The sequence below is a fragment of the Pipra filicauda genome, unplaced genomic scaffold (assembly GCF_003945595.2).
Source record: "Pipra filicauda isolate LSUMZ 115617 unplaced genomic scaffold, ASM394559v2 scaffold725_size179387_pilon, whole genome shotgun sequence".
Taxonomy (NCBI): domain Eukaryota; kingdom Metazoa; phylum Chordata; class Aves; order Passeriformes; family Pipridae; genus Pipra; species Pipra filicauda.
This window is the reverse complement of record NW_024104893.1, coordinates 80,990-103,669: the sequence shown is the minus strand read 5'-3', so window position 1 is coordinate 103,669 and position 22,680 is coordinate 80,990. Positions and strand designations below refer to the sequence as shown.

The following is a 22,680-nucleotide window of genomic DNA, read 5'->3' as shown; positions in this document are numbered from 1 at the left end:
TCTAATGAGGAGCAATTTTATTAGGCTAATTAGCCACTGATGAATTAGTCCCTGATCTCCTTTTTTTCTCTGCCAGGCACAGGCCAGCCCAGGCTCCGCAGGCTGCAGGGCTGCTGCGTCCTGCTGGGGCTTGACCCATCGGTTTTATTTGCCCCAAAAAGGGAAAACGGCCCCGAATCCCTTTGCTCGAGTGGAGGAGGGGGAGAGAGTTCGGGCAGAAAACTCCAAAAATCCGTTTTGCCCAGCCTGGGAAGAACAAACCACCCAGAAGTGAGGTGGGACCTCCCAGCAGCCCTTGTGTGCCGTCTCCCCCCCGAAGCCCTCCCCGGGGTGCTGGAGGGTGACTGGGCACACTGGGAGCACTGGGAAGGGGCTCAGCCTCCCGTCACCCCCGGGAGCTCCAAGGCTCCGAGAGCCGGGATGGAACGCGGCGGAGGGAGAAGGGGAAGGGACAGGGCTACCGGCGCTGGACGGGGCACGAGGGACAGGTGGGGAAGGCAATAAACAGTAAAACGATGACGAAAGAAAAAGCTCGGCGGCGGCGAAAGGGCCAGTGAGTCACACACGTCCCGTTTCACACCCACACGGCAGAGCCAGGGAGGGAGATCGGAGAACAGCCAATGGGAAGCGATGGAGAGCCCCCGACAGCCAATGGGAAGCGATGTGTCCTGATGTCAATTAAACCACACTGAGAAGCTGCTGGAGAAGAGCAAAAAACAATTGAAATTGTGTCAGTTGCGGAGTTTGTTTCCTAGTTTATGACTAAACCGACCCTACCGCGAAATCTCACAGTCACTGAGAGCTGCCCTGCGAGGTGAGTTCTTGAGAGCAGCTCCTGGGCTGCCAAACTCGGGGTGGTGGGTGCTCCCTGCCCACAGTGAGCCACGGCTGGGACAGGGCTGTATAACAAGGTCATAAATATTATTATGTCAATATTTGTGGTTGGTTGGGTGTATTCTGGTCCATCTTTTATGGTATTTAAAGTGCAGGGCCTCCATCCCAGCCTTATAGGCCAGCAGCCACATGGGACCCCTTCAGCCAAAAACCTCCCCCCAGGTTTCTCAGATGTCACGATGGTGGTCATAAATCTCCAACAGCTTCTAATTTCTTCTGGTTCCGAACTGTACAGCTTTCACGGGGTGAAAGTTTGGAATAATTCTGTCCCCTGCACAGGTGAGGAGGGGGTGACAGAGCAGCATCTGGCACCAACCAAGGCGAGCCCATGACATCTCACTTGGTTGGGAACCTTTAAATATTTTTAAGCAAGCAAGGTGCAAAACAAATGCCTTTGTTCCTTGGATGAATCACACCAGGATCTGCTGGAGAACAGCCAGTACTGCCCGATTTGTAAAAGTATGAAACATTCCCCCATGGCTTTGCAAGGGAACAGGCCAGAGAGCTGTAAAGTCAAAACCAGGCCTCTGTGGTTGACTCTCCTCCCCAGCTCAGTGGCTCAAATGACTCAGTTCAGAGAAATCTCCCACACATTGAGAGCTGCCCTGTCAAGGTGAGTACTCCAGAGCAGCCCCTGGGCTGCCAAACTCGGGGTGGTGGGTGCTCCCTGCCAAGTAAGCCGCGGCTGGGACAGGGCTGAGCCCCCACATCATGGTCTTGTCTCTGGGGGGGCTGCAATGACCACCTGATTAATTAAACGTGGCACATTGAAGGGGAAGGGGAGAATAAACCCCAAAAGTCACAGTTTTACATCTGGGTTTGGTGAGGCTTTTGCTGCCATGGGGTTGGTTTGAGTGTCTGCTGTGGGGTTGGGCTGGTTTGTCATTTTTGCTGCTTCTTCAGTGGTTTTGTTGGGTTTTTTCAGCCACTTGTTGCTGACAGGGTTGCTTCTTGGGAAGAGAAATGAGAAAGTCGTGGTGAAAAGAGGCAAATAACGATATAAAAAGGACTTTAATTTGTTAAACAGTGATTTTGGGGGGAGCTGGAGCAAATCAGCTGGAAAACACAGTGGGCTTGGGAGGGATTGAACCTGGGCGGGAGCTCGGGCTGCACCAGGGGCGGTCTTACAACGTGAACCTTTGGGGGTCCTTTTAAGGGAATTTGTTGAATTGTTTTGTTGACACTGTGACGCAGAAATTAAAGTAGGACTGAAATTTTGGCTTGAAATGAGGGGGCTGAACTTGTGCACTTGGACTTCTGCCATCTCAAGATATGACTTCTTTTCATTTCTGAACTTTGTCCTGTTCAGCTTTGGAAAATCTGAGGGTGCTGAAGCACCACCCTCTTCTGGCTCATCCTGGTTTTGTTCCTTTCTCCTACCAATTTAACCCTCTCACGGCTCTGGAAATGCTGCATCTGAGCACTCCTTGAGTTTCCTCCTGCAAATCCCCTCTGAGGGAACCGCTTTGTGCTTTTTTTCACATCCATTTACCCACAAACAAATCTGCCCCTTTGCAGCTTTCAGAGCTCACCTTGCAATGAAATATTGCTGTTTTATCAGGACATGTTCCTGATGAGCTTCTGTTGGTCCATTTGGTTCTGGTAACTTACAGAAGACCCAAGAGGACCAAAAGCTGCTGTCCCTGTTGGTTGGGGGTGCAGGGAACCAGGTCGTGCTCCTACAACAGTGGGCACGGGGAGGGGGGGGAACCAGAGCAAAAGAAGCTCATGGGGAGCCACAAACAGAAAACCCGAGCAGAACAGGTGCTGTGAACTGTTACAACCTACTTTCCACCCTGTGTGTTTTTGCAAAAGGGCCCCCAAAGCACAAACTGTGCTCCGAGCCCTCAGTGGCTCTCCTGAGCCCTGAACAGGCTCCTGTCCCCTGCAAACCTGCGAGCTCTCAATGACTTATTTATTTAATAGTTAAAGTGCCTTTAAACTTGTCTTTCTCTTTCCTTTCTGCTTAATTTGTTTGGGATTGTTTTTTCCTCTTTAATCTTAGTCCCTCCCCTTTCTTTCCCTTCCTTATCTTTTCCCCTCCCTCTGTCCTTTGTGCCGCCTCCTCTCCCAGATGTGTGTTCAGCTTGGGACAGACCCTACCCTGTCAGGGCTGCCCCAAGAGCCAAATTCTTCAAGCCAGGAAGAAACACTGAACACCTGCAGTGATCCAGAGAAACAGTGTGAATGTGGTAATGCTGGGAAAACCAAACACTCCGGGGGTGGCTGACTGGGCTGTGGCCCAGGAGCTCTCAGCTCCCTGCAGGTCCCCTCAGCCTCTCCTCTCCTTCCACCCCAGGCTGCTGAGTGCATCCACCCCACAGAGCCCAGGGAACGTCAGCCCCGGGCCCTGAGGCTTCTCTGCAAGGATGGGGAAAGAAACCCAAAAGCCAAATTCTTCAAGGCAGGAGGAAGCCCTGAACACCTGCAGTGATCCAGAGGAACAGTCCAAATGTGGTAATGCTGGGAAAACCAAAAGCTCCAGGGGAGGGCGGGGTGTGGAAAGAGCATCTCGCTCTGGGGCAGCACCAGTGGGGGGGCCTGGATGGGCCTGAGTGGGGCTGGGAATGGACTGAGGGTCCAGCACAGGAGGGCAAAGCAGAGGGGAGAGGAGCCAGGCCATCCTCACCCTGCTCTTTCCTGCCCCAGGGTCCTACAGAACCGAGCCAGACCGGAGAACATCCCCCAAGGTGCGTGTTCTCCTCACTCTGAGTGTGTTCCTGGGGATCCTCAGCTTGAGCCTGGCTGGAGCAGTGACTGGTGAGTCCCACCCAGGCACCCCCTCGGGGAGGATCCGGGCCAGGCACCTCTGTTTTGGGAGATGGGAGGATCCTGGGACTTTCCCAGCATCAAGGGAGGCTCCTAAAGTGGGTGACTCCCTTTTTCCCTGCACTTTGCTCCAGGCACCTGCTCCTCACTCGGTCACACCTTTTCCAAGAGCATCATCCCCCAATTTCCTCTTCCAGCTGCTGGAATAAACCAAGGAATCAACCCCATTTTGCTGCTTTTCAGGGCTGCCCACGTGTCTGACTCAGCTTTCTGTGTTTCAGTTCTCAGTGTGAGACCCCCTTTCCGTGAGCCGGAATTCTCCCACGTGTGCCCAGACACCTGGCCTGGTTTCCAAGGAAAATGCTATTATTTTTCTGAGCCTGAGGGCAACTGGACCACGGGCCAGGAAAGGTGTGAGGCCCTGGGAGCTTCCCTGGCCACCATAAGCACCAGGGAGGAACTGGTGAGGACTGGGATGAACTGGTGAGGACTGGGATGAACTGGTGAGGACTGGGCTTGAGCCTCTGCAGCAGCACCGGGGTGGGAAACACAGGGAAACCAAGAGGATAAAACCAGCCCCAAACCCCCCAGGCTGGCCCCAAAGTGCTGCCAGTGCTGGAGCCGGGAGCCAACCCCTTGGGAAAAGCCCCAGGTCTGGCTGGGGGTGGACACAGGAGGGAAAGAGGAGGTGGGGAAGGCAAGACTGGCCAAAGCCAACATTTCTTTGCCTTCCAGGCCTTCCTTCTGCGCTATAAAGGCGAAGCAAACCACTGGATCGGGCTGGGAATGAGGGATAACGGCTGGGAGTGGATCAATGGCACGGCCTTGAACGGCAGGTGGGTCCCTGTGTCCGTGCTGGAGCCCCGGGGTGGGCCCCAGGGATTTCCTGGAGTCTGGGATGCCCCATCCTGGGATGGGCACCTTCTCCTGCCCCGTGTCCAGGCAGCTCCTGGCTTTCCATGGGGGGTTGGGATGGGCCGAGGTCGCTGCCCCCCAACCCTGATCAGAGAATTAGAGACCCCCCCCAGCCAAAGCTCTTCTCTGCCAGAGGGGAAATCCCAACTCTTCTTAATTTCTTTTTGAGGGGGAGTTTCCTTCTTTTCCTTTTCCCTTTCTGACTCTGGTCCCGTTGCCATTTGCAGGTTTGAGGTGCGGGGTGAGGGACCCTGTGGGTACCTGTACTATTGGTGGATCAGCTCGTCCCTGTGCCACACGGAGAAGAACTGGATCTGCAGCCGCCCCAATGACTATGTCCTGTGGAAGGGGAAATTAAGAGACCCCAAAACAGGAGTTTCACCCTAGATCTCCAACCAGATGAGGGAGCTTCACCCCAGCACTGCAACTGGAACTGCTGGGGGAACATCTCAGTTGTCTGGCTGGGAAATTTTCGCTGAATATCTCAAAAATATCTTGTATTGGAAGGGACCTGACAAGGATCGTCAAGTCCAACCCTCAGCCCTGCCCAGGCCCATCCCCAGGAGTCACCCCCTGTGCCCCAGAGGATCATCCAAACCCTCCTGGAGCTCTGGTAGCCTTGGGGCTGTGCCCACTGCCCTGGGGAGCCTGGGCAGTGCCCAACCAGCCTCTGGAGGAAGATTCTTTTCCTGAGACCCAACCTGACCCTGCCCTGGCACCGCTCCAGCTGTTCCCTGGGGTCGGCATCCAGAGGGACCTTGAAGGTCCTCCAGCAAAGCCTTGGTCACTGTCTCCCAGGGCACATTCCTGGAAAACCTGCAGCCCATGGCCTGGATAGGGCCCTCTGTGCTGGGTTAGGAACTGGCTGGAATGTCGGGCCCAGAGAGTGGTGGGAATGGAGCTGCATCCATTTGGGATCCGGTCACCAGTGGTGTCCCCCAGGGATCAGCGTTGGGGGCAGTCCTGTTTAATATTGTCCTGTTTAATATTGTCCTGTTTAATATTGTCCTGTTTAATATTGTCCTGGGTTTGAAGAGAGATGTTGGAATTTTTTTCCCTAGTGTCCCGTTTTCCCCCTGTCCATCCCCTCCATCCCCCCCATCTGTTTCTCCCTGGAAAGGGAGACTCAGGAGGGGGGGATGGAGCGGCGCAGTGCTGGAACAGGACGGGGGGGGTTTCTTCTCAGCACAACCTCAGTAACCTCGGTGCCTTTTGTCATTGTCACCTCAGTAACTGGTCTCAAGGAGGTGAACCTGCAGGGACATGATGTGGAAGTGGACGTGTGCCTTCGTGGACTAGGGGTTTCTTTCTCCAGAAGTCTTCCTCATCCTCTAGTTATATTTACTTTATATTTACACGCTAGGAGTCTACATCCATAACACTGTATGCACTATATTCAAGCACTATAGTGCTTGAATGTGCACATGTGAAGTATTTTTCCATTGCTGAAAGCTATATGAAACTGTGAATGTGAATGTACAATGTCCTGATTGTGGCCTCAGCAGACTTTCTGTATCAGTGCTGCCGCTCTGCTTCCCTCTCCTCTATTTATTCCATTTACATTAAAGTTTGTACGACCCCACCGCTGTCCCTGTGTCCTGGTCGGGGCGGAAGCTGCGGGGGCTGATTGACCCATGCAGGGTGGGGAAAGGTCCGAGGGAAAGTCCGCGGGTGCCGGGGTGGCTGAAGGAGCCCTGAGGGAGCCAAGATGGCGGAACAGCCCTCACAGAGTCCCCCTCACAGAACTGCCCTCACAGAACTGCCCTCACAGAACTGCCCTCACAGAGTCCCCCTCACATTCGCCCTCACAAAACCTCCCTCACAGAACTGCCCTCACAGAGTCCCCCTCACATTCGCCCTCACAAAACCTCCCTCACAGAACTGCCCTCACAGTCGCCCTCACAGAACTGCCCTCACAGAATTGCCCTCACAGAATTGCCCTCACAGAATTGCCCTCACAGAATTGCCCTCACAGAATCGCCCTCGAGTTGCCCTCACAGAATCGCCCTCACAGAACCATCATCACAGAGTTGCCCTCACAGAACTGCCCTCACAGTGAAGACACCGAAGGGACGGGTGTTGGAATATGTGTGTTTATTTTAGGACAGTTTGGTTGCAAAGGAAAGCAGGGATGGAGCCGCTTGGCTTATTGTCATCTACAGTAATGTAAAAGCATAAAAATAACACTGAAGTGATGGGAAGCGAGATTATGTGACTCTGGGAGAAACTTAAGGGGAACTTGGCAATCTGAATACAGACGTGGTGAGATGTATCCGTGTGTGCATGAAATTGTTTGGGAGTGTTTTTCTCCGGGGCAGAGAATGCTTAACTAAAAAATGGATATAGAGAAAAGCTACTGACTGGAATTTACTGCTGATGTAACGAGGTGGATAAACCATGAAAGAACTGTAATAAATGATTTTGTTATACCACACGGGGTCCGTTGCCTGAGTGTGTCAGGTGGAGGCATCATCCAGCTTCCCAACGTCTCCTGCCATGGCCAGGGAGAGCTGGAAAGGGGCTTTTTGGCAAAGCCACTTGTGGTCACTGGCACAGACATCAACATCCAAGCTCTTGCCTTTCAGGGTCCCACACCCTTCATCCACCTCCGGCAGGTCCCCAAACCTGCACAACAAAGGGTTTATTGCCCCATAACCAACCCCAACGTGCCCTGTGACCCCAATGTTCCCCAGGACCCCAACTCTTGGTCTGCAGAGTGTTGCCAGAGGAATAAGAGACCCTTGCATGGACCCCAGCGATATGTGGACGTGGATCAGAGTCTCAAATGGACCAAAGCTGCTTTTTACCCCCCCAGACCTTGGACACTCACCTGTGGGGGTCGTAGGGGGTGTCATCCACCCACGTCCACTCCTTCTGCCGTGACCTCAACCCAGCCCACACCGACCACGGGCGCCTGCCTGTGACACTCTCGATGTTCTCCTGGGACGTGGAAGGAACCAGTTGCTCCAAAAAAATCTCTCCATGGGGAGTTCCGTGGGGTGCAAAGCCACAGAACAAACCTGACCCCCCAAATCCGTGGGACACAAGCGGCCCGTGCTCTGAACCCCAAACCCTCCTGCTGCTGGGAGCCTTTTGTTCCCCTGCCCCCCTAAAACCCCAGGACTTCTGGGTCCTTTCCAAGCCTTTTCCTCCCTGTTTACCATTTCTGCCTCGTTCTTGAGCACCACCAGCTCAGAGCCCTGATCTTTGCAGCTTTCCCGGCCCCGAGTCCAGTTTCCCGATTCCTTGGAGAGCCAGTAGCATCTCTCCCCACGGAGCTGCCAGTCCTGGGGGCACAACTTGCAACCAGCAGAGGCTGGAGAGGAGGAAAGGCCATGAATGAGACACCCCAAAGGTGGGCAAGGTCTTCCCCGACCCCTCAAATGAAAGGCACCAAACCCTTGAGTTATTTCCCACCCTTGTGGTTTTTCTTCTCTGCCACCACGAAGGAGGAGGAGGAGGAACAGGAAGAGTAGGAGGAGGAGGACGAAGAGAAAGAGGAGGGGGAGGAATGGGAGGAAGAAGATTCAGTTGGGTGACGAAAAGGACACAGTGGGTGGTTGGGGTGCAGGAAGGGTGGTGAGAAACATCCCCCCTTGGGCTGACCGTGCTTCTCCGGGGAGGTAGGACCGCCAAAAATCACATGGAAAAGGGAATTCTTCCTTGAAAATGCTCCTTTTTGCCAAAGAACCCTCAATGCAGGGTCTCCTCACAGGAGGAGCCCCCCGAGGTCCCACCTGAGCCTCTCCCAGCAGAGCCAGGTGGGAAGGGGGCTCACCTGGGGGGCTCTGCCCCTGGGGCTGGCAGAAGTACTGCACCAGGGACGGGAAGATGCATCGCTCCGTCTGGTTCCTGGCCTGGATCTCAACTCTGGTGTCACTTTCAGGACCTGGAGAGCCCTGAAAAACTGGGAGCAAAGTGAGAAGTTGAAGCCAAACCACAAACCCCACAGAGACAGGTCGGGTTTTGCCCTGCAGTTAATGAAATAGGCCCGAAGCCCACGGGTCTTGCCCTCCTCCCTTGTTCCTGGGGATGCTCCAGGTGTGCCCAGAGGGGGTTTTGCTCTTGGCTCTCATGTCTGCACCAACCCTCCAGGGCCTGAACCGCTGCAACAAACCCAGATTTCCGCTCCCAGGCATCTTGTCAGGGTGTGAGATGGAGATAAGAGCTGGTTACTCACCACTCACATTTCAGAGCACCACCAGCACCAGCAGGACGAGGTGCCCCAGAGCCCCGGCTGTGAGGAGGACTCTGTGCCACCACGGGCACAGGGCAGGAGCTGGAAGAGGTCACATTTAAGCTTAAAAAACATGAAGAAGACTGGGGGGTTAGAGAAAAAAAAACAAAACCAAACCCCTGTGCTGAGCTGTGAGTTCAAGCAGAAGTTACTGGTTGCTTTGCTTCCTCCAAAGCCATAAATCCCCCCTGACAGGGCTCGAGCCAGGGCAGCACCCCCGGGGGAGATTGGGGGGCTCAGGGGGTGCAGCAGCCTCGGGAGCAGCCTCAAGGACCCAGTGCCAGAGGGCAGGACCTGGGAACTCCCAAACGGGCTCAGTTTCCAGCTGGGAGTTGGTGGCTGTGGGTCCCTCCAGCCCTCGACTCCTCCGGGGTCTGGATGGGGCTCGGCCCCTTTGCTGCCCTCCCAGGGGTGGTGGCTCCCCTGGGGCTTCCTGGGATCCCCTTTTGGCCACCAAGTGAAGGGTCTGGGAAACAAAACTCTTCCAGTTCTGGAGATTTTCCAGCCTCTCCTGTCTCTGACTTGCTCCGGACAATCCCAGATCCCATTTCAAAGGCCACCCCATGAGCTTGGAAACCTGAACGCAGGGATGGAGGAGCGAACAGATCCCAAAGATAACAGACCCAAAACTCTTCCCAGGGCCTGAAATAAGCCTTTTTCCCCCCAAAATACACTCACCAGGACATTTCTCATCTGGAGAAGGTCCATTCTCAGGATTTCTTAGATTGGCATAACCCATTTCCCCAGCCACGGTGGCTCTGGAGGTCGTTGGCGTGTCCGGAGAGCGACACCAGCCTCGGACACCTTCTCACCTCATGACCAACACGCGTCCGGTCCCCGGAAATGGCACCAACCGGGCCTTTTATGTTTCTTTGGGGTTTTTTTTTAAACATATCTCTATATTCTTCAGTCTCCCCTGTGCCTGAGGAAAGGGTTTAGGGTGTCCCCGGCCAGGAGGAGGAGGGGGGGGGCTCACCTGGAGGTGCAGGAACACGCGCAGGGTTGGGCCGAACAGGTGGAAATTTATTACATTAATCAAATTAATTTATTAAATTAACTCAAAAAGCCTCTGATTGAGGTTTTTTGGGGGGTGAGGCTGAAACATGACAGGTGATATTTGGTGTTGCTTCTCCAAAAAGCATCTCTCAGGGATGGGGTGGTGGCAGAAATGCTGCAGCCATGGGAGGGTCAGAACCAGGCAGGGCAGGAGGAGCTGACACCCCCCGGTCATTTAGGGGGGTTTTTCCCCACTTGTCTGACACCCCCTTTGTCCCCCTCAGCCCCATCGGTCAGGACACGGCCCGGTTCTGGGGGGGCAGAGCTGCTCCTGGGGACACCGGGGGATCCTTTACCCCCCTCGTGCAGCTCCAAGCGCCTGAGGGGCCAAGTCCTGGTTTCTGGGGCTGCCCCCACAGTTGATTTTGGGGTCCCGCGGGGGCTGCGGGGGCCGCTCGGGGCCGGGACAGGACCGAGGGAATGTCCGCCGGAATGTCCGCGGGAATTCCCGGCTCGTGCGCATCCCCTGCCGGCCGCGGCGCACAAACGCACCCGATTTCCCTCCGAAAAGGGGGAAAAAACGGCCCCAAATCCCTTTTGCCCGAGCGGAGGAGGGGGACAGAGTTCGGGCAGAAAAGTCCAAAAATCGGTTTTGCCCAACTCGGGAAGCACAAAACAAACAGAAGTGAGGTGGGACCCCCCCCAGCAGCACTTGTGTGCCATCGCCCCCCCTGAAGCCCTCCAGGGTGACTGGGCAGACTGGGAGCACTGGGAAGCAGCCCCACGTCACCCCTGGGAGCTCCAAGGCTCCGACATTTGGGATGGAATCATGGAAAGTGGCAGGGGGAGCAGGGGAAGGGACGGGGGGGATTTCCCAAGGTTTTATTGCAAAAGTGAACGTGGGATCTCCTGCTTCACTCCGGATAGGCAGCATCATACATGTATACAGGGTTAGGGTACAACTGTGGACTGTTAGAGAAGCAGGATGAGTTCTGGGATGGTTCTAGAAGGACAAAGAAACCCAGAGTCCCCACTTCAGGCAGCCACACATGGGCTTCCACATCATCTCCCCTCCCTGCAGGCTCATCCCCTTCACACCAGGCACTGAGGTGACCCTGAGGGGTTGCACTGAGGTATCCGTGGCACCAGGCTCTGAGGTGGTGCAGATAAACAACTGCAAGGCAGGTGGAGAGCTGAGGTGTGCTGGGAGAAGATGCAAAGCTGTTGAGTCTTCAGGATGGAGGAAAAGGTCCCCTTCCCACCATTTATTCCAGGCGATCCTGGGGTCCTAGTGGTCTCTCACAGAATCATCGACCAGGTTGGAAAAGACCTCCGAGATCACCAAGTCCAACCCTCGATCCAACCCCACCGTGCTTCCCAGACCATGGCACTGATGCCACATCCAGTCTCACCTTCAACACCGCCAGGGACGGGGACTCCAGCCCCTCCCTGGGCAGCCCATTCCAATGGCTGATTACTCACTCTGCAAAGAATTCCCTCCTAATATCCATCCTAAACCTCTCCTGGCACAGCTTGAGACCGCGCCCTCCTGTCCTGCCGCTGCTTCCTGGGAGAAGAGCCCGAAGCCCACTCGGTTGCCCCCACCTGTCAGGTAGTTGTAGAGAGTGAGGAGGTCTCCCCTGAGCCTCCTCCTCTCCAGGCTGAGCCCCCCCAGCTCCCTCAGCCTCTCCTCAGAGGACCTGTGCTCTCACTGCGTTACGGAACCATTTGGGCTGAACGGGACCCCAAATCCACCTTTAAAACGCGGGGAAGGACCAAACCGCCAGAACCCCCGAGCGCCTCCAGCCCCAGGAGAAGCGAGCGCGGGTCTCACCTGGGCCGGGGCCACGTCCGAGCTCCTCACCCACCGCCTCACCGGGGTCCGGACACTGCCGTCGCTCCCGGTGCTGTCAGGACTCCGGGGACGACGACTGCGTGGACTCCTTCGTGGGAGTGCCCCACCCTCACGGCCGTGACCAATCAGCGCGCGGGAGCCAAGAGTGACGGGTCAAACAGCCAATAAGAGGCTTTGCCCCCCCCCCCCGCAGTGGGTGTCGCTGATTGGTGGAACCGTGAGGGCGTTCCGCCATCTTGGCTCTCTCAGGGCGAACGTGCCCCCCCCCCTCCCCCGGCACCCGCCGGGACGTTCCCTCGGGTCTTTCCGGGCCCCGCACGGGGCGAGCGGCCCCCGCAGCTCCCGCCCCGACCAGGACACGAGGGACAGCCGTGGGGTCGTACAAACTTTAATATAAATGTAAAAAAAGGAGAAAGAGAGAGAAGCACAGCGGCAGCACTGATACAGTAACTCTGCTGAGGCCACAATCAGGACATTGTACATTCACATTCATAGATTCATACAGCGTTCAGGAATGGAAAAATACTTCACACGCGAGCATTCAAGCACTATAGGGCTTGAATATAGTGCATATAGTGTAAACTGTTAAAGTAAATATAAATAGAGGATGAGGAAGACTTCTGGAGAAAGAAACCCCTAGTCCATGAAGGCACACGTCCACTTCCACATCATGTCCCTGCAGGTTCACCTCCTTGAGACCAGCTACTGAGGTGACAATGACAAAAGGCACCGAGGTTCCTGAGGTTGTGCTGAGATGTGTCACAAAGCAAATGTTCATCTGTGGAAGGACATCCCTGTGCTAGTGGAAGAAGGAAAGTTGTGAGTCTTCAGGATGGAGAAGGTCCTTTCTCCCTCACTTCTATTACAGGTGAGGTTGGGGTTTGCTGCAGAGATACGGCAGCTGTTTTGAACAGTCCTCACTCCTGAGTTTATGATCCGCCAGGTACACACACTCTGAATTGCCAAGGACCTCCAGCCTGCAATGAGGAGCAGAGACAGTGCTGTTACAGGGCAGGGCTGTTAACAGGACAGGTCGTCTCTGCCCATTCCCCCCAGCAGATGAGGAGACAAGCGCTGCCCAGGAGGGACAGTCCCAGCAGCCTCATCCCCCCCATCCCCTGCCCGTCCCCCGGGACTCACGAGGAGTTGTAGCTGCTGCCGTCCACCCACTGAAACCTCTCGCCCTGTCTCCACAGCCCGAGCCAGTAATCCAGGTTGCCATTGAGGCGGAAGAGGAAGCCCTGGGAGGGAGAGAGGAGCAGGCAGTGAGAGCTGCCCCAGCCCAGGAACCCCCCTCAGCCTCTCCTCTGTCACCCATACACCCCCCAGAGCCCCTCACTCACCATTGCCTTGTCGCTGAGCACGGCTAGGGAGGCCCCGAGCTCAGAGCATCGATGCTGAGCCTGCTCCCAGGTCCTCCAATCCCATGAGAAGTAGTTACAGACCCTGTTGTACCCGACCCAGTCCTCAGGACAAGCCACAAACTGTGGACCCTTAGGTGTAACTGGAATCTCTCCATGACTTTTTCCTGGAGAGAGAAAGGGAGAACGTCTGAGGATTCCCCTCCACAGGGAGCCCTGCCCTGTGCCCAGAGCTGCCTCTGTGCTGAGGCAGCTGCTCCTTCCTTACCTGACAGCACAGCCACGGCCACCACGTTCAGGAGCACAGACAGCACCAGGAGCACAGTCACCACTCGGCGGGATCTGAACCAATTGCCTGGAGGAGGAAGAGCCACTGGATGTGAGGACAGGGCTTTGCTGAGCAGGCCCAGCCCTCACATCCCCCCAGCCAACACTGGGGCAGCCAAGGGTGTTGGTACCAGCCACTGACAGGGCCGAGAGGCCTCTTCCAGACCCCTGGAGCAGCCTCACACTTGCCGGCCCCATCCTCTGTTGGCACCAGCCACTGTTGTTGGTGCCAAGCAGAGCACGAGGCCTCTAGCAGACCCCTGGAGCAACCTCCCACTTGCCAGCCCTGCCCTCGTGGGGTGACACTGTCCCCTCTCTACAGGACACAGGTGGCCCTGCACTCACCCAGATGTTTTCTGAGGGTCTTCCTTGTTTCTGATCCATCCTGGTGACTCAGGGGCTCCTCTGCATTCTCACCATTCCAGTTGCGTTCACCGTCCATATCTTGAATCACTGCAAACTTAGAAGAGGCACCTTCCTGACCAGGACAAGCCCCGTCTTGAACCTGAGGCATCGCTAGGGGTGAAATAAAAACCCTCTTTGAGTGCAGATTTAACAGGAGCACTGTGTCAGACTGTAGAGAATACATAGAGAACAGTCCAGAGAGGGGGACTGTGCCCAGCGGCTCCTGCTCCAGAAGTTTGGAACCCAAGGCCCCTGAGCGCTGACGAATGAGTCACTGCCGGGGACCAGAAAGAAAAGCAACGCTGCGATCGTTCCAGGATGGCTGCAAGATTGCATGAATTCAATCCAAGAATGGTTTGGGACGGGAGGGACCTTCAAGCCCATGCCATCCCCCCGCTGCCCCGGACACCTCGCAGCAGCTCCGGTGGCTCCAAGCCCGGTCCCACCTGGCCGAGAACACTCCCGGGGACGGGGCAGCCAACTCTGCCCGACCGGGAGGAAGCGGGACGATCCCCGACGGGGGCGCACGGTTGGGTACAGGGACAGCCCCGCCGGCCCGGTCGGTGGCCCCCTCCCCGACCCCGCGGCCGATGAGGCGCGATGAGCGATCGGGCTGCGCGGGGCCGGGCTGAGACCCGGTGAGAGCCACCGGGGGCGGCCGCTCCAAACTCTTCACCCCCGGTGCCTGCCAGAGCCCGCTCCCAGCACCGCCGGCACTCCTCCGGCCCAGGGCAGACTCCCCTTTTCGCCCCCTCCCGCTCCCCGAGCCCCGGCGCTTCCATCTGCACCTCGAACATGCGCTCGCTGCCGCCTCGATTTCTTGATGGCCGGAGCATTTTATCGCGACGGGCCCGTGACGTCGGCGAGGAAGGCGGGGACGAGGCAGAGCAGAAATTTTCGCTGAGGAAGGAAGCGACGAGGCAGAGGAGAGATTTTCGCTGAGGAAGGAAGCGACGAGGCAGAGGGGAGATTTTCGCCGAGGAAAGTAGGGACGAGGCAGAGGGGAGGTTGCACTGCACAGACCGCCCTCACAGACGGGAACCTCCAGCGGGAAACGGTGCAGGAAAAGGGCAAGAGAAACACCCCTTTGTCTCCATTGCGGCAGGACTGGGACACTTTTTGCTCCTCTCAGCCAATAAACCCTTTGTCGTGCAGGTTTGGGGACCTGCCGGAGGTGGATGAAGGGTGTGGGACCCTGAAAGGCAAGAGCTTGGATCTTGATATCTGTGCCAGTGACCACAAGTTGGTTTGCCAAAAAGCCCCTTTCCAGCTCTCCCCGCCCACGGTTGGGAAGCTGGATGATGCCTCCACCTGACACACTCGGGCATGGACACCATGCGGTACAAAAAAAAAATTTATTACCGTTTTTTCATGGTTTATGCACCCTGTTAAATCAGCAGTAAATTCCTGTTAGTGACTTTTCTCTATATCTACTTTTTAATTAAGCATTTACAGAGCAGGAGTAAAATACTCCCAAACAATTTCACACACACATGGATACATCTCACCATGTCTGCATTAAAGTTGCTGAGCTCCCCTTGAGATTCTCTCAGGGTCATATAATGTTGGTTCCTGATACTTAAGAGTTATTTTTATGCTTTTATATTACTATAGATAATAATAAGCCAAGCGGCTCCATCCCTGCTTTCCTGTGCAACCCTGTCCAGGCCATGGGCTGCAGCTTTTCCAGGGGTGTGCCCTGGAAGACAGTGTCCAAGGCTTTGCTGGAGGACTTTTCAAGGTCCCTCTGCATGCCAACCCCAGGGAATGGCTGGAGCTGTGTCAGGGCAGGGTCAGGTTGGATACCAGGAAAAGGATCTTCCCCCAGAGGGTGGTTGGCACTGACCAGGCTCCCCAGGGCAGTGGGCACAGCCCCAAAGCTGCCAGAGCTCCAGGAGGGTTTGGATGATCCTCTGGGGCACAGGGGGTGACTCCTGGGGATGGGCCTGGGCAGGGCTGAGGGTTGGACTCCATAATCCTTGTGAGGTGCCTTCCAATTCAACATATTCTGGGGTTCAGTAAATATTTCATGGCCAGACAACTGGGATGTTCCCCCAGCAGTTCCACTTGCAGAGCTGGGGTGAAGATCCCTCATCTGGTCAGAGATTTAGGCTGAAAGTCCCAGTTTGGGGTCTCTTAATTTCCCCTCCCACAGGACGAAGTTGTCAGGGCGGCTGCAGATCCAGTTCTTCTCCCTGTGGCACAGGGATGAGCTGATCCACCAGTCATCGAGGTACCCACAGGGCCCCACACCCCTCACCTCTAACCTGCAATGCCAACGGGACCAGAGTCAGAAAGGGAAAAGGAAAAGAAGAAAACTCCCCCCAAAAAATTAAGAAGAGCTGGGATTTCCCCTCCCGCAGAGAAGAGCTTTGGCTGGGGGGGGTCTCTAATTCTCTGATCAGGGTTGGGGGGCAGCGACCTCGGCCCATCCAACCCCCCATGGAAAGCCAGGAGCTGCCTGGACACGGGGCAGGAGAAGGTGCCCATCCCAGGATGGGGCATCCCAGACTCCAGGAAATCCCTGGGGCCCACCCCGGGGCTCCAGCACGGACACAGGGACCCACCTGCCATTCAAGGCCGTGCCATTGATCCACTCCCAGCCGTTATCCCTCATTCCCAGCCCGATCCAGTGGTTTGCTTCGCCTTTATAGCGCAGAAGGAAGGCCTGCAAAGCAAAGAAACGTTGGTTTTGGCCAGTCTTGCCTTCCTCACCTCCTCTTTCCCTCCTGTGTCCACCCCCAGCCAGACCTGGGGCTTTTCCCAAGGGGTTGGCTCCCGGCTCCAGCACTGGCAGCACTTTGGGGCCAGCCTGGGGGGTTTGGGGCTGGTTTCATCCTCTTGGTTTCCCTGTGTTTCCCACCCTGGTGCTGCTGCAGAGGCTCAAGCCCAGTCCTCACCAGTTCATCCCAGTCCTCACCAGTTCATCCCAGTCCTCACCAGTTCATCCCTCGTGCTAATGGTGGCCAGGGAAGCTCCCAGGGCCTCACACCTTTCCCGGCCCGTGCTCCAGTTGCCCTCAGGCTCAGAAAAATAATAGCATTTTCCTTGGAAAACAGGCCAGGTGTCTGGGCACACGTGGGAGAATTCCGGCTCACGGAAAGGGGGTCTCACACTGAGAACTGAAACACAGAAAGCTGAGTCAGACACATGGGCAGCCCTGAAAAGCAGCAAAATGGGGTTGATTCCTTGGTTTTTTTTTTTCCAGCAGAGGAAATTGGGGGATGATGATTTTGGGAAAGGGAATGTTGTGACTGAGTGAAGAGCAGGTGCCTGGAGCAAAGTGCAGGGAAAAAAGGGAGTCACCCACTTTAGGAGCCTCCCTTGATGCCGGGAATGTCCTGGGATCCTCCCATCTCCCAAAACGGAGGCGCCTGGCCCGGATCCTCCCCATGGAGGTGCCTGGGTAGGACTCACCAGTCACTGCCACGACCAGGCTCAAGCTGAGGATCCCCAGGAACACACTCTGAGCGAGGAGAACACGCACCTTGGGGGATGTTCTCTGGTCTGACTTGGTTCTGTAGGACCCTGGGGCAGGAAAGAGCAGGGTGAGGATGGCCTGGCTCCTCTCCCCTCTGCTTTGCCCTCCTGTGCTGGACCCTCAGCCCATCCCGAGCCCCACCCAGGACAGGGACCCCTCTGGGGGCTCAGGAGGGCGGGAGAGCTGAGAGGGTCCTTCAGAGCCACCAACGTGTGTTTGAGGGCCTGGAGACTGATCTTCAGCCTCCAGAGGTGAATTCCACAGTGTGGAATTCAGTGCAGCTGTGCCTGGGCTGCTCCACACCCACCCAAAGGCTCCATCCCCATCCCACTGGTGCCGCCCCGGAGTGAGATGCTCTTCCCACCCCCTGCCCTCCCCCAGAGCATTTGGGGTTTTCCCAGCATTTCCACATTTGCACTGTTCCTCTGGATCACTGCAGGTATTCAGGGCTTCCTCTTGGCCTGAAGAATTTGGCTTTTGGGTTTCTTTCTCCATCCTTGCAGAGAAGCCTCAGGGCCTGGGGCTGTCGTTCCCTGGGCTCTGTGGGGTGGATGCACTCGGCAGCCTGGGGTGGAAGGAGAGGAGAGGCTGAGGGGACCTGCAGGCAGCTGAGACCTCCTGGGCCACAGCCCAGCCAGCCAGGACAGCCCCTGTGGGGCACTGACGCACAAGGTGAATCAGCCTCTGGCACGGGTGGTGGGTCAGAAAGGACAGAGGGACAGGAAAAGAGAGGTGATTTGCAGGAGGAAAGCTCAAGGATGTGCTCAGATACAGCATTTCCAGAGCAGTGAGAGGGTTAAATTGGTAGGAGAAAGAAACGAATATAGGATGAGGCAGAAGGGGTGGTGTTCCAGCACCCTGGGAGGTTTCCTAAGGACAAAGCCCAGACCTTATCCAGGCTCTGAGCTGGGTCTGAAGATAAAACAAGTATGGCATGGCAATGACATGACTGGTGAAGGGTTTCCTATTTCAAAAACTAAAGTGTCACAGTTTAAGATTACAGAAGCCCCAGTGCACAAAGTCAGCCCCCTCATTTCAAGCCAAAATTTCTCCTACTTTAATTTCTGCCTCACAATGTCGACTGTACAAATTCAACAAATTCCCCTAAAAGGACCCCCGAAGGTTCACGTTGTGAGACCCCCCCCCTGGTGCAGCCCAAGCTCCTGCCCAGGTTCAATCCCTCCCAAGCCCACCGTGGTTTCCTCCAGCTCCCCCCAAAATCACTGTTCATTCCACTCAATTGAAACAAATTAAAGTCCTTTCTGTCATATCATCATTTACCTCTTTTCACCTCTTTTCTCATTTCTCTTCCCGAGAAGCAACCCTGTCAGCAACAAGGGGCTGAAAAAAACCCAACAAAATCACTGAAGAAGCAGCAAAAATGACAAACCAGCCCAACCCCGCAGCAGACACTCAAACCAACCCCACGGTAGCAAAAGCCTCACTAAACCCAGCTGTAAAACTGTGACTTTTGGGGTTTATTCCCCCCTTCCCCTTTAACGTGCCACGTTTAATTAATCAGGTGGTCATTGCAGCCCCCCCAAAGACAAGACCATGATGTGGGGGCTCAGCCCTGTCCCAGCCGTGGCTCACTGTGGGCAGGGAGCACCCACCACCCCGAGTTTGGCAGCCCAGGAGCTGCTCTCTAGTACTCACCTTGACAGGGCAGCTCTCGGAGACTGGGAGATCTCCCGGTAGGGTGTGGTTAGTCATAAACAAGGGCAAAAGGGATTTGGGGCCGTTTTTTCCCCCTTTTCGGAGGGAAATCGGGTGCGTTTGTGCGCCGCGGCCGGCAGGGGATGCGCACGAGCCGGGAATTCCCGCGGACATTCCCGCGGACATTCCCTCGGTCCTGTCCCGGCCCCGAGCGGCCCCCGCAGCCCCCGCGGGACCCCAAAAACAACTGTGGGGGCAGCCCCAGAAACCAGGACTTGGCCCCTCAGGCGCTTGGAGCTGCACGAGGGGGGTAAAGGATCCCCCGGTGTCCCCAGGAGCAGCTCTGCCCCCCCAGAACCGGGCCGTGTCCTGACCGATGGGGCTGAGGGGGACAAAGGGGGTGTCAGACAAGTGGGGAAAAACCCCCCTAAATGACCGGGGGGTGTCAGCTCCTCCTGCCCTGCCTGGTTCTGACCCTCCCATGGCTGCAGCATTTCTGCCACCACCCCATCCCTGAGAGATGCTTCTTGGGGAAGCAACACAAAATATCACCTGTCACGTTTCAACCTCACCCCCTAAAAACCTCAATCAGAGGCTTTTTGAGTTAATTTAATAAATTAATTTGATTAATTTAATAATTTTCCGCCTGTTTGGCCCAACCCTGCGCGTGTTCCTGCACCTCCAGGTGAGGCCCCCCCCTCCTCCTCCTGGCCGGGGACACCCTAAACCCTTTCCCCAGGCAGAGGGGAGGCTGCAGAATATAGAGATATGTTTAAAAAAAAAACCCAAAGAAACAGATGAAAGGCCCAGTTGGTGCCATTTCCTGGGGCCGGACGCGCATTGGTCACGAGGTGAGAAGGTGTCCGAGGCTGGTGTCGCTCTCCGGACACGCCAACGACCTCCAGAGCCACCATGGCTGGGGAAATGGGTCATGCCAATCTAAGAAATCCTGGGAATGAGCCTTCCCCGGCTGAGAAATGTCCTGGTGAGTGTATTTTGGGGGGAAAAAGGCTTATTTCAGGCCCTGGGAAGAGTTTTGGGTCTGTTACCTTTGGGGTCCCTTCACTTCTCCATCCCCATGTTCAGGTTTCCAAGCTCACGGAGTGGCCTTTGAAATGGGGTCTGGGCTTGTCTGGAGCAAGACAGGGACAGGAGAAGCTGGAAAATCTCCAGAACTGGAAGAGTTTTGTTTCCCAGACCCTTCACTTGGTGGCCAAAAGGGACCCCAGGAAGCCCCAGGGGAGCCACCACCCCTGGGAGGGCAGGGAAGGGGCTGAGCCCCGTCCGGACCCCGGAGGAGTCGAGGGCTGGAGGGACCCACAGCCACCAACTCCCAGCTGGAAACTGAGCCCGTTTGGGAGTTCCCAGGTCCTGCCCTCTGGCACTGGGTCCTTGAGGCTGCTCCCGAGGCTGCTGCACCCCCTGAGCCCCCCAATCTCCCCCGGGGGTGCTGCCCTGGCTCGAGCCCTGTCAGGGGGGATTTATGGCTTTGGAGGAAGCAAAGCAACCAGAAACTTCTGCTCGAACTCACAGCTCAGCACAGGGGTTTGGGGTTTTTTTGTGCTCTAAACCCCCAATCTTCTTCGTGTTTTTTTAAGCTTAAATGTGGTCTCTTCCAGCTCCTGCCCTGTGCCCGTGGTGGCACAGAGTCCTCCTCACAGCCGGGGCTCTGGGGCACCTCGTCCTGCTGGTGCTGGTGGTGCTCCGAAATGTGAGTGGTGAGTAACCAGCTCTTATCTCCATCTCACACCCTGACAAGATGCCTGGGAGCGGAAATCTGGGTTTGTTGCAGCGGTTCAGGCCCTGGAGGGTTGGTGCAGACACGAGAGCCAAGAGCAAAACCCCCTCTGGGCACACCTGGAGCATCCCCATGAACGAGGGAGGAGGGCAAGACCCATGGGCTTCGGACCTAATTTATTAACTGCAGGGCAAAACCCGACCTGTCTCTGTGGGGTTTGTGGTTTGGCTTCAACTTCTCACTTTGCTCCCAGTTTTTCAGGGCTCTCCAGGTCCTGAAAGTGACACCAGAGTTGAGATCCAGGCCAGGAACCAGACGGAGCGATGCATCTTCCCATCCCTGGTGCGGTACTTCTGCCAGCCCCAGGGGCAGAGCCCCCCAGGTGAGCCCCCTTCCCACCTGGCTCTGCTGGGAGAGGCTCAGGTGGGACCTCGGGGGGCTCCTCCTGCGAGGAGACCCTGCACTGAGGGTTTGGTGCCTTTCATTTGGGGGGTCGGGGAAGACCTTGCCCACCTTTGGGGTGTCTCATTCATGGCCTTTCCTCCTCTCCAGCCTCTGCTGGTTGCAAGTTGTGCCCCCAGGACTGGCAGCTCCGTGGGGAGAGATGCTACTGGCTCTCCAAGGAATCGGGAAACTGGACTGGGGGCAGGAAAAGCTGCAAAGATCAGGGCTCTGAGCTGGTGGTGCTCAAGAACGAGGCAGAAATGGTAAACAGGGAGGAAAAGGCTTGGAAAGGACCCAGAAGTCTTGGGGTTTTTAGGGGAGCCGGGGAGCAAAAGGCTCCCAGCAGCAGGAGGGTTTGGGGTTCAGAGCACGGGCCGCTTGTGTCCCACGGATTTGGGGGGTCAGGTTTGTTCTGTGGCTTTGCACCCCATGGAACTCCCCACAGAGATTTTTTTGGAGCAACTGGTCCCTTCCACGTCCCAGGAGAATGTCGAGAGTGTCACAGGCAGACGCCCGTGGTCGGTGTGGGTCGGGTTGAGGTCACAGCAGAAGGAGTGGACGTGGGTGGACGACACCCCCTACGACCCCCACAGGTGAGTGTCCAAGGTCTGGAGGGGTAAAAAAGCAGCTTTGATTCATTTGAGACCCCGATCCATGTCCACATGTCACTGGGGTCCATGCAAGGGCCTCTTATTCCTCTGGCAACACTCTGCAGACCGACAATCGGGGTCACAGGGCACACTGGGGTCATGGGGCACATTGGGGTTGGTTTTGGGGTATTTGGGGTCACAGGGCACGTTGGGATTGGTTATGAGGCAATAAACCCTTTGTCGTGCAGGTTTGGGGACCTGCCGGAGGTGGATGAAGGGTGTGGGACCCTGAAAGGCAAGAGCTTGGATGTTGATGTCTGTGCCAGTGACCACAAGTGGCTTTGCCAAAAAGCCCCTTTCCAGCTCTCCCTGGCCATGGCAGGAGACGTTGGGAAGCTGGATGATGCCTCCACCTGACACACTCAGGCAACGGACCCCGTGTGGTATAACAAAATCATTTATTACAGTTCTTTCATGGTTTATCCACCTCGTTACATCAGCAGTAAATTCCAGTCAGTAGCTTTTCTCTATATCCACTTTTTAGTTAAGCATTCTCTGCCCAGGAGAAAAATACTCCCAAGCAGTTTCACAGACACACAGATACATCTCACCACGTCTGTATTCAGATTGCCAAGTTCCCCTTAAGTTTCTCCCAGAGTCACATAATCTCGCTTCCCATCACTTCAGTGTTATTTTTATGCTTTTACATTACTATAGATGACAATAAGCCAAGCGGCTCCATCCCTGCTTTCCTTTGCAACCAAACTGTCCTAAAATAAACACACATATTCCAACACCCGTCCCTTCGGTGTCATTACTGTGAGGGCAGTTCTGTGAGGGCAGTTGTGTGAGGGCAACTCTGTGAGGGCCACTCTGTGAGGGCGACTCTGTGAGGGTGATTCTGTGAGGGCAACTCTGTGAGGGTGACTCTGTGAGGGCAACTCTGTGAGGGCAACTCTGTGAGGGTGGTTCTGTGAGGTCAGTTCTGTGAGGGCGTTTTGCCATCTTGGCT

At 55.9% G+C, this 22,680-nt stretch overlaps 5 protein-coding genes across 7 annotated transcripts; 2 read left to right on the top strand and 3 right to left on the bottom strand.

Annotated features, from left to right (window-relative positions):
* The first annotated feature begins 618 nt into the window (after positions 1-618).
* LOC113997799 (C-type lectin domain family 2 member B-like) lies at positions 619-5,150 on the top strand. 3 transcript variants are annotated; one of them, XM_027739927.2, is made up of 6 exons: positions 619-814; positions 3,194-3,351; positions 3,544-3,654; positions 3,945-4,126; positions 4,399-4,499; positions 4,806-5,150. In XM_027739927.2, exons 2-6 carry the CDS (start codon positions 3,264-3,266, stop codon positions 4,963-4,965), a joined length of 642 nt encoding a protein of 213 aa, XP_027595728.1. In that variant the 5' UTR covers positions 619-814; positions 3,194-3,263; the 3' UTR covers positions 4,966-5,150. The 3 variants fall into 3 exon arrangements, with proteins under 3 accessions (XP_027595728.1, XP_039245335.1, XP_039245336.1); XM_039389401.1 differs by lacking the exon at positions 619-814 and adding an exon at positions 2,907-3,086; XM_039389402.1 differs by lacking the exon at positions 619-814 and having other exon boundaries at positions 3,119-3,351.
* A 1,505-nt stretch (positions 5,151-6,655) lies between these two features.
* On the bottom strand, positions 6,656-9,523 carry LOC113997795 (C-type lectin domain family 2 member L-like). The gene is made up of 5 exons (XM_039389394.1): positions 9,494-9,523; positions 8,357-8,549; positions 7,740-7,894; positions 7,409-7,518; positions 6,656-7,203 (listed from the first exon to the last, which is right to left on the bottom strand). The coding sequence occupies exons 1-5, from the start codon at positions 9,521-9,523 to the stop codon at positions 7,035-7,037; spliced, it is 657 nt and encodes a 218-aa protein (XP_039245328.1). The 3' UTR covers positions 6,656-7,034.
* Positions 9,524-12,038: 2,515 nt separating this feature from the next.
* On the bottom strand, positions 12,039-14,578 carry LOC113997794 (early activation antigen CD69-like). Its single transcript, XM_039389400.1, has 6 exons — positions 14,548-14,578; positions 13,700-13,870; positions 13,296-13,382; positions 13,010-13,194; positions 12,807-12,907; positions 12,039-12,643 (listed from the first exon to the last, which is right to left on the bottom strand). The coding sequence occupies exons 2-6, from the start codon at positions 13,866-13,868 to the stop codon at positions 12,529-12,531; spliced, it is 657 nt and encodes a 218-aa protein (XP_039245334.1). The 5' UTR covers positions 13,869-13,870; positions 14,548-14,578; the 3' UTR covers positions 12,039-12,528.
* Positions 14,579-15,855: 1,277 nt separating this feature from the next.
* On the bottom strand, positions 15,856-18,947 carry LOC113997791 (C-type lectin domain family 2 member D-like). Its single transcript, XM_039389407.1, has 7 exons — positions 18,897-18,947; positions 18,522-18,581; positions 17,651-17,805; positions 17,177-17,287; positions 16,700-16,881; positions 16,327-16,427; positions 15,856-16,026 (listed from the first exon to the last, which is right to left on the bottom strand). The coding sequence occupies exons 3-7, from the start codon at positions 17,733-17,735 to the stop codon at positions 15,867-15,869; spliced, it is 639 nt and encodes a 212-aa protein (XP_039245341.1). The 5' UTR covers positions 17,736-17,805; positions 18,522-18,581; positions 18,897-18,947; the 3' UTR covers positions 15,856-15,866.
* Positions 18,948-19,745: 798 nt separating this feature from the next.
* Positions 19,746-22,462, top strand: LOC113997793 (killer cell lectin-like receptor subfamily B member 1B allele A). The gene is made up of 6 exons (XM_027739924.2): positions 19,746-19,881; positions 20,516-20,614; positions 20,888-21,016; positions 21,187-21,341; positions 21,562-21,671; positions 21,917-22,462. The coding sequence occupies exons 1-6, from the start codon at positions 19,809-19,811 to the stop codon at positions 22,083-22,085; spliced, it is 735 nt and encodes a 244-aa protein (XP_027595725.1). The 5' UTR covers positions 19,746-19,808; the 3' UTR covers positions 22,086-22,462.
* The last annotated feature ends 218 nt before the right edge of the window (positions 22,463-22,680 follow it).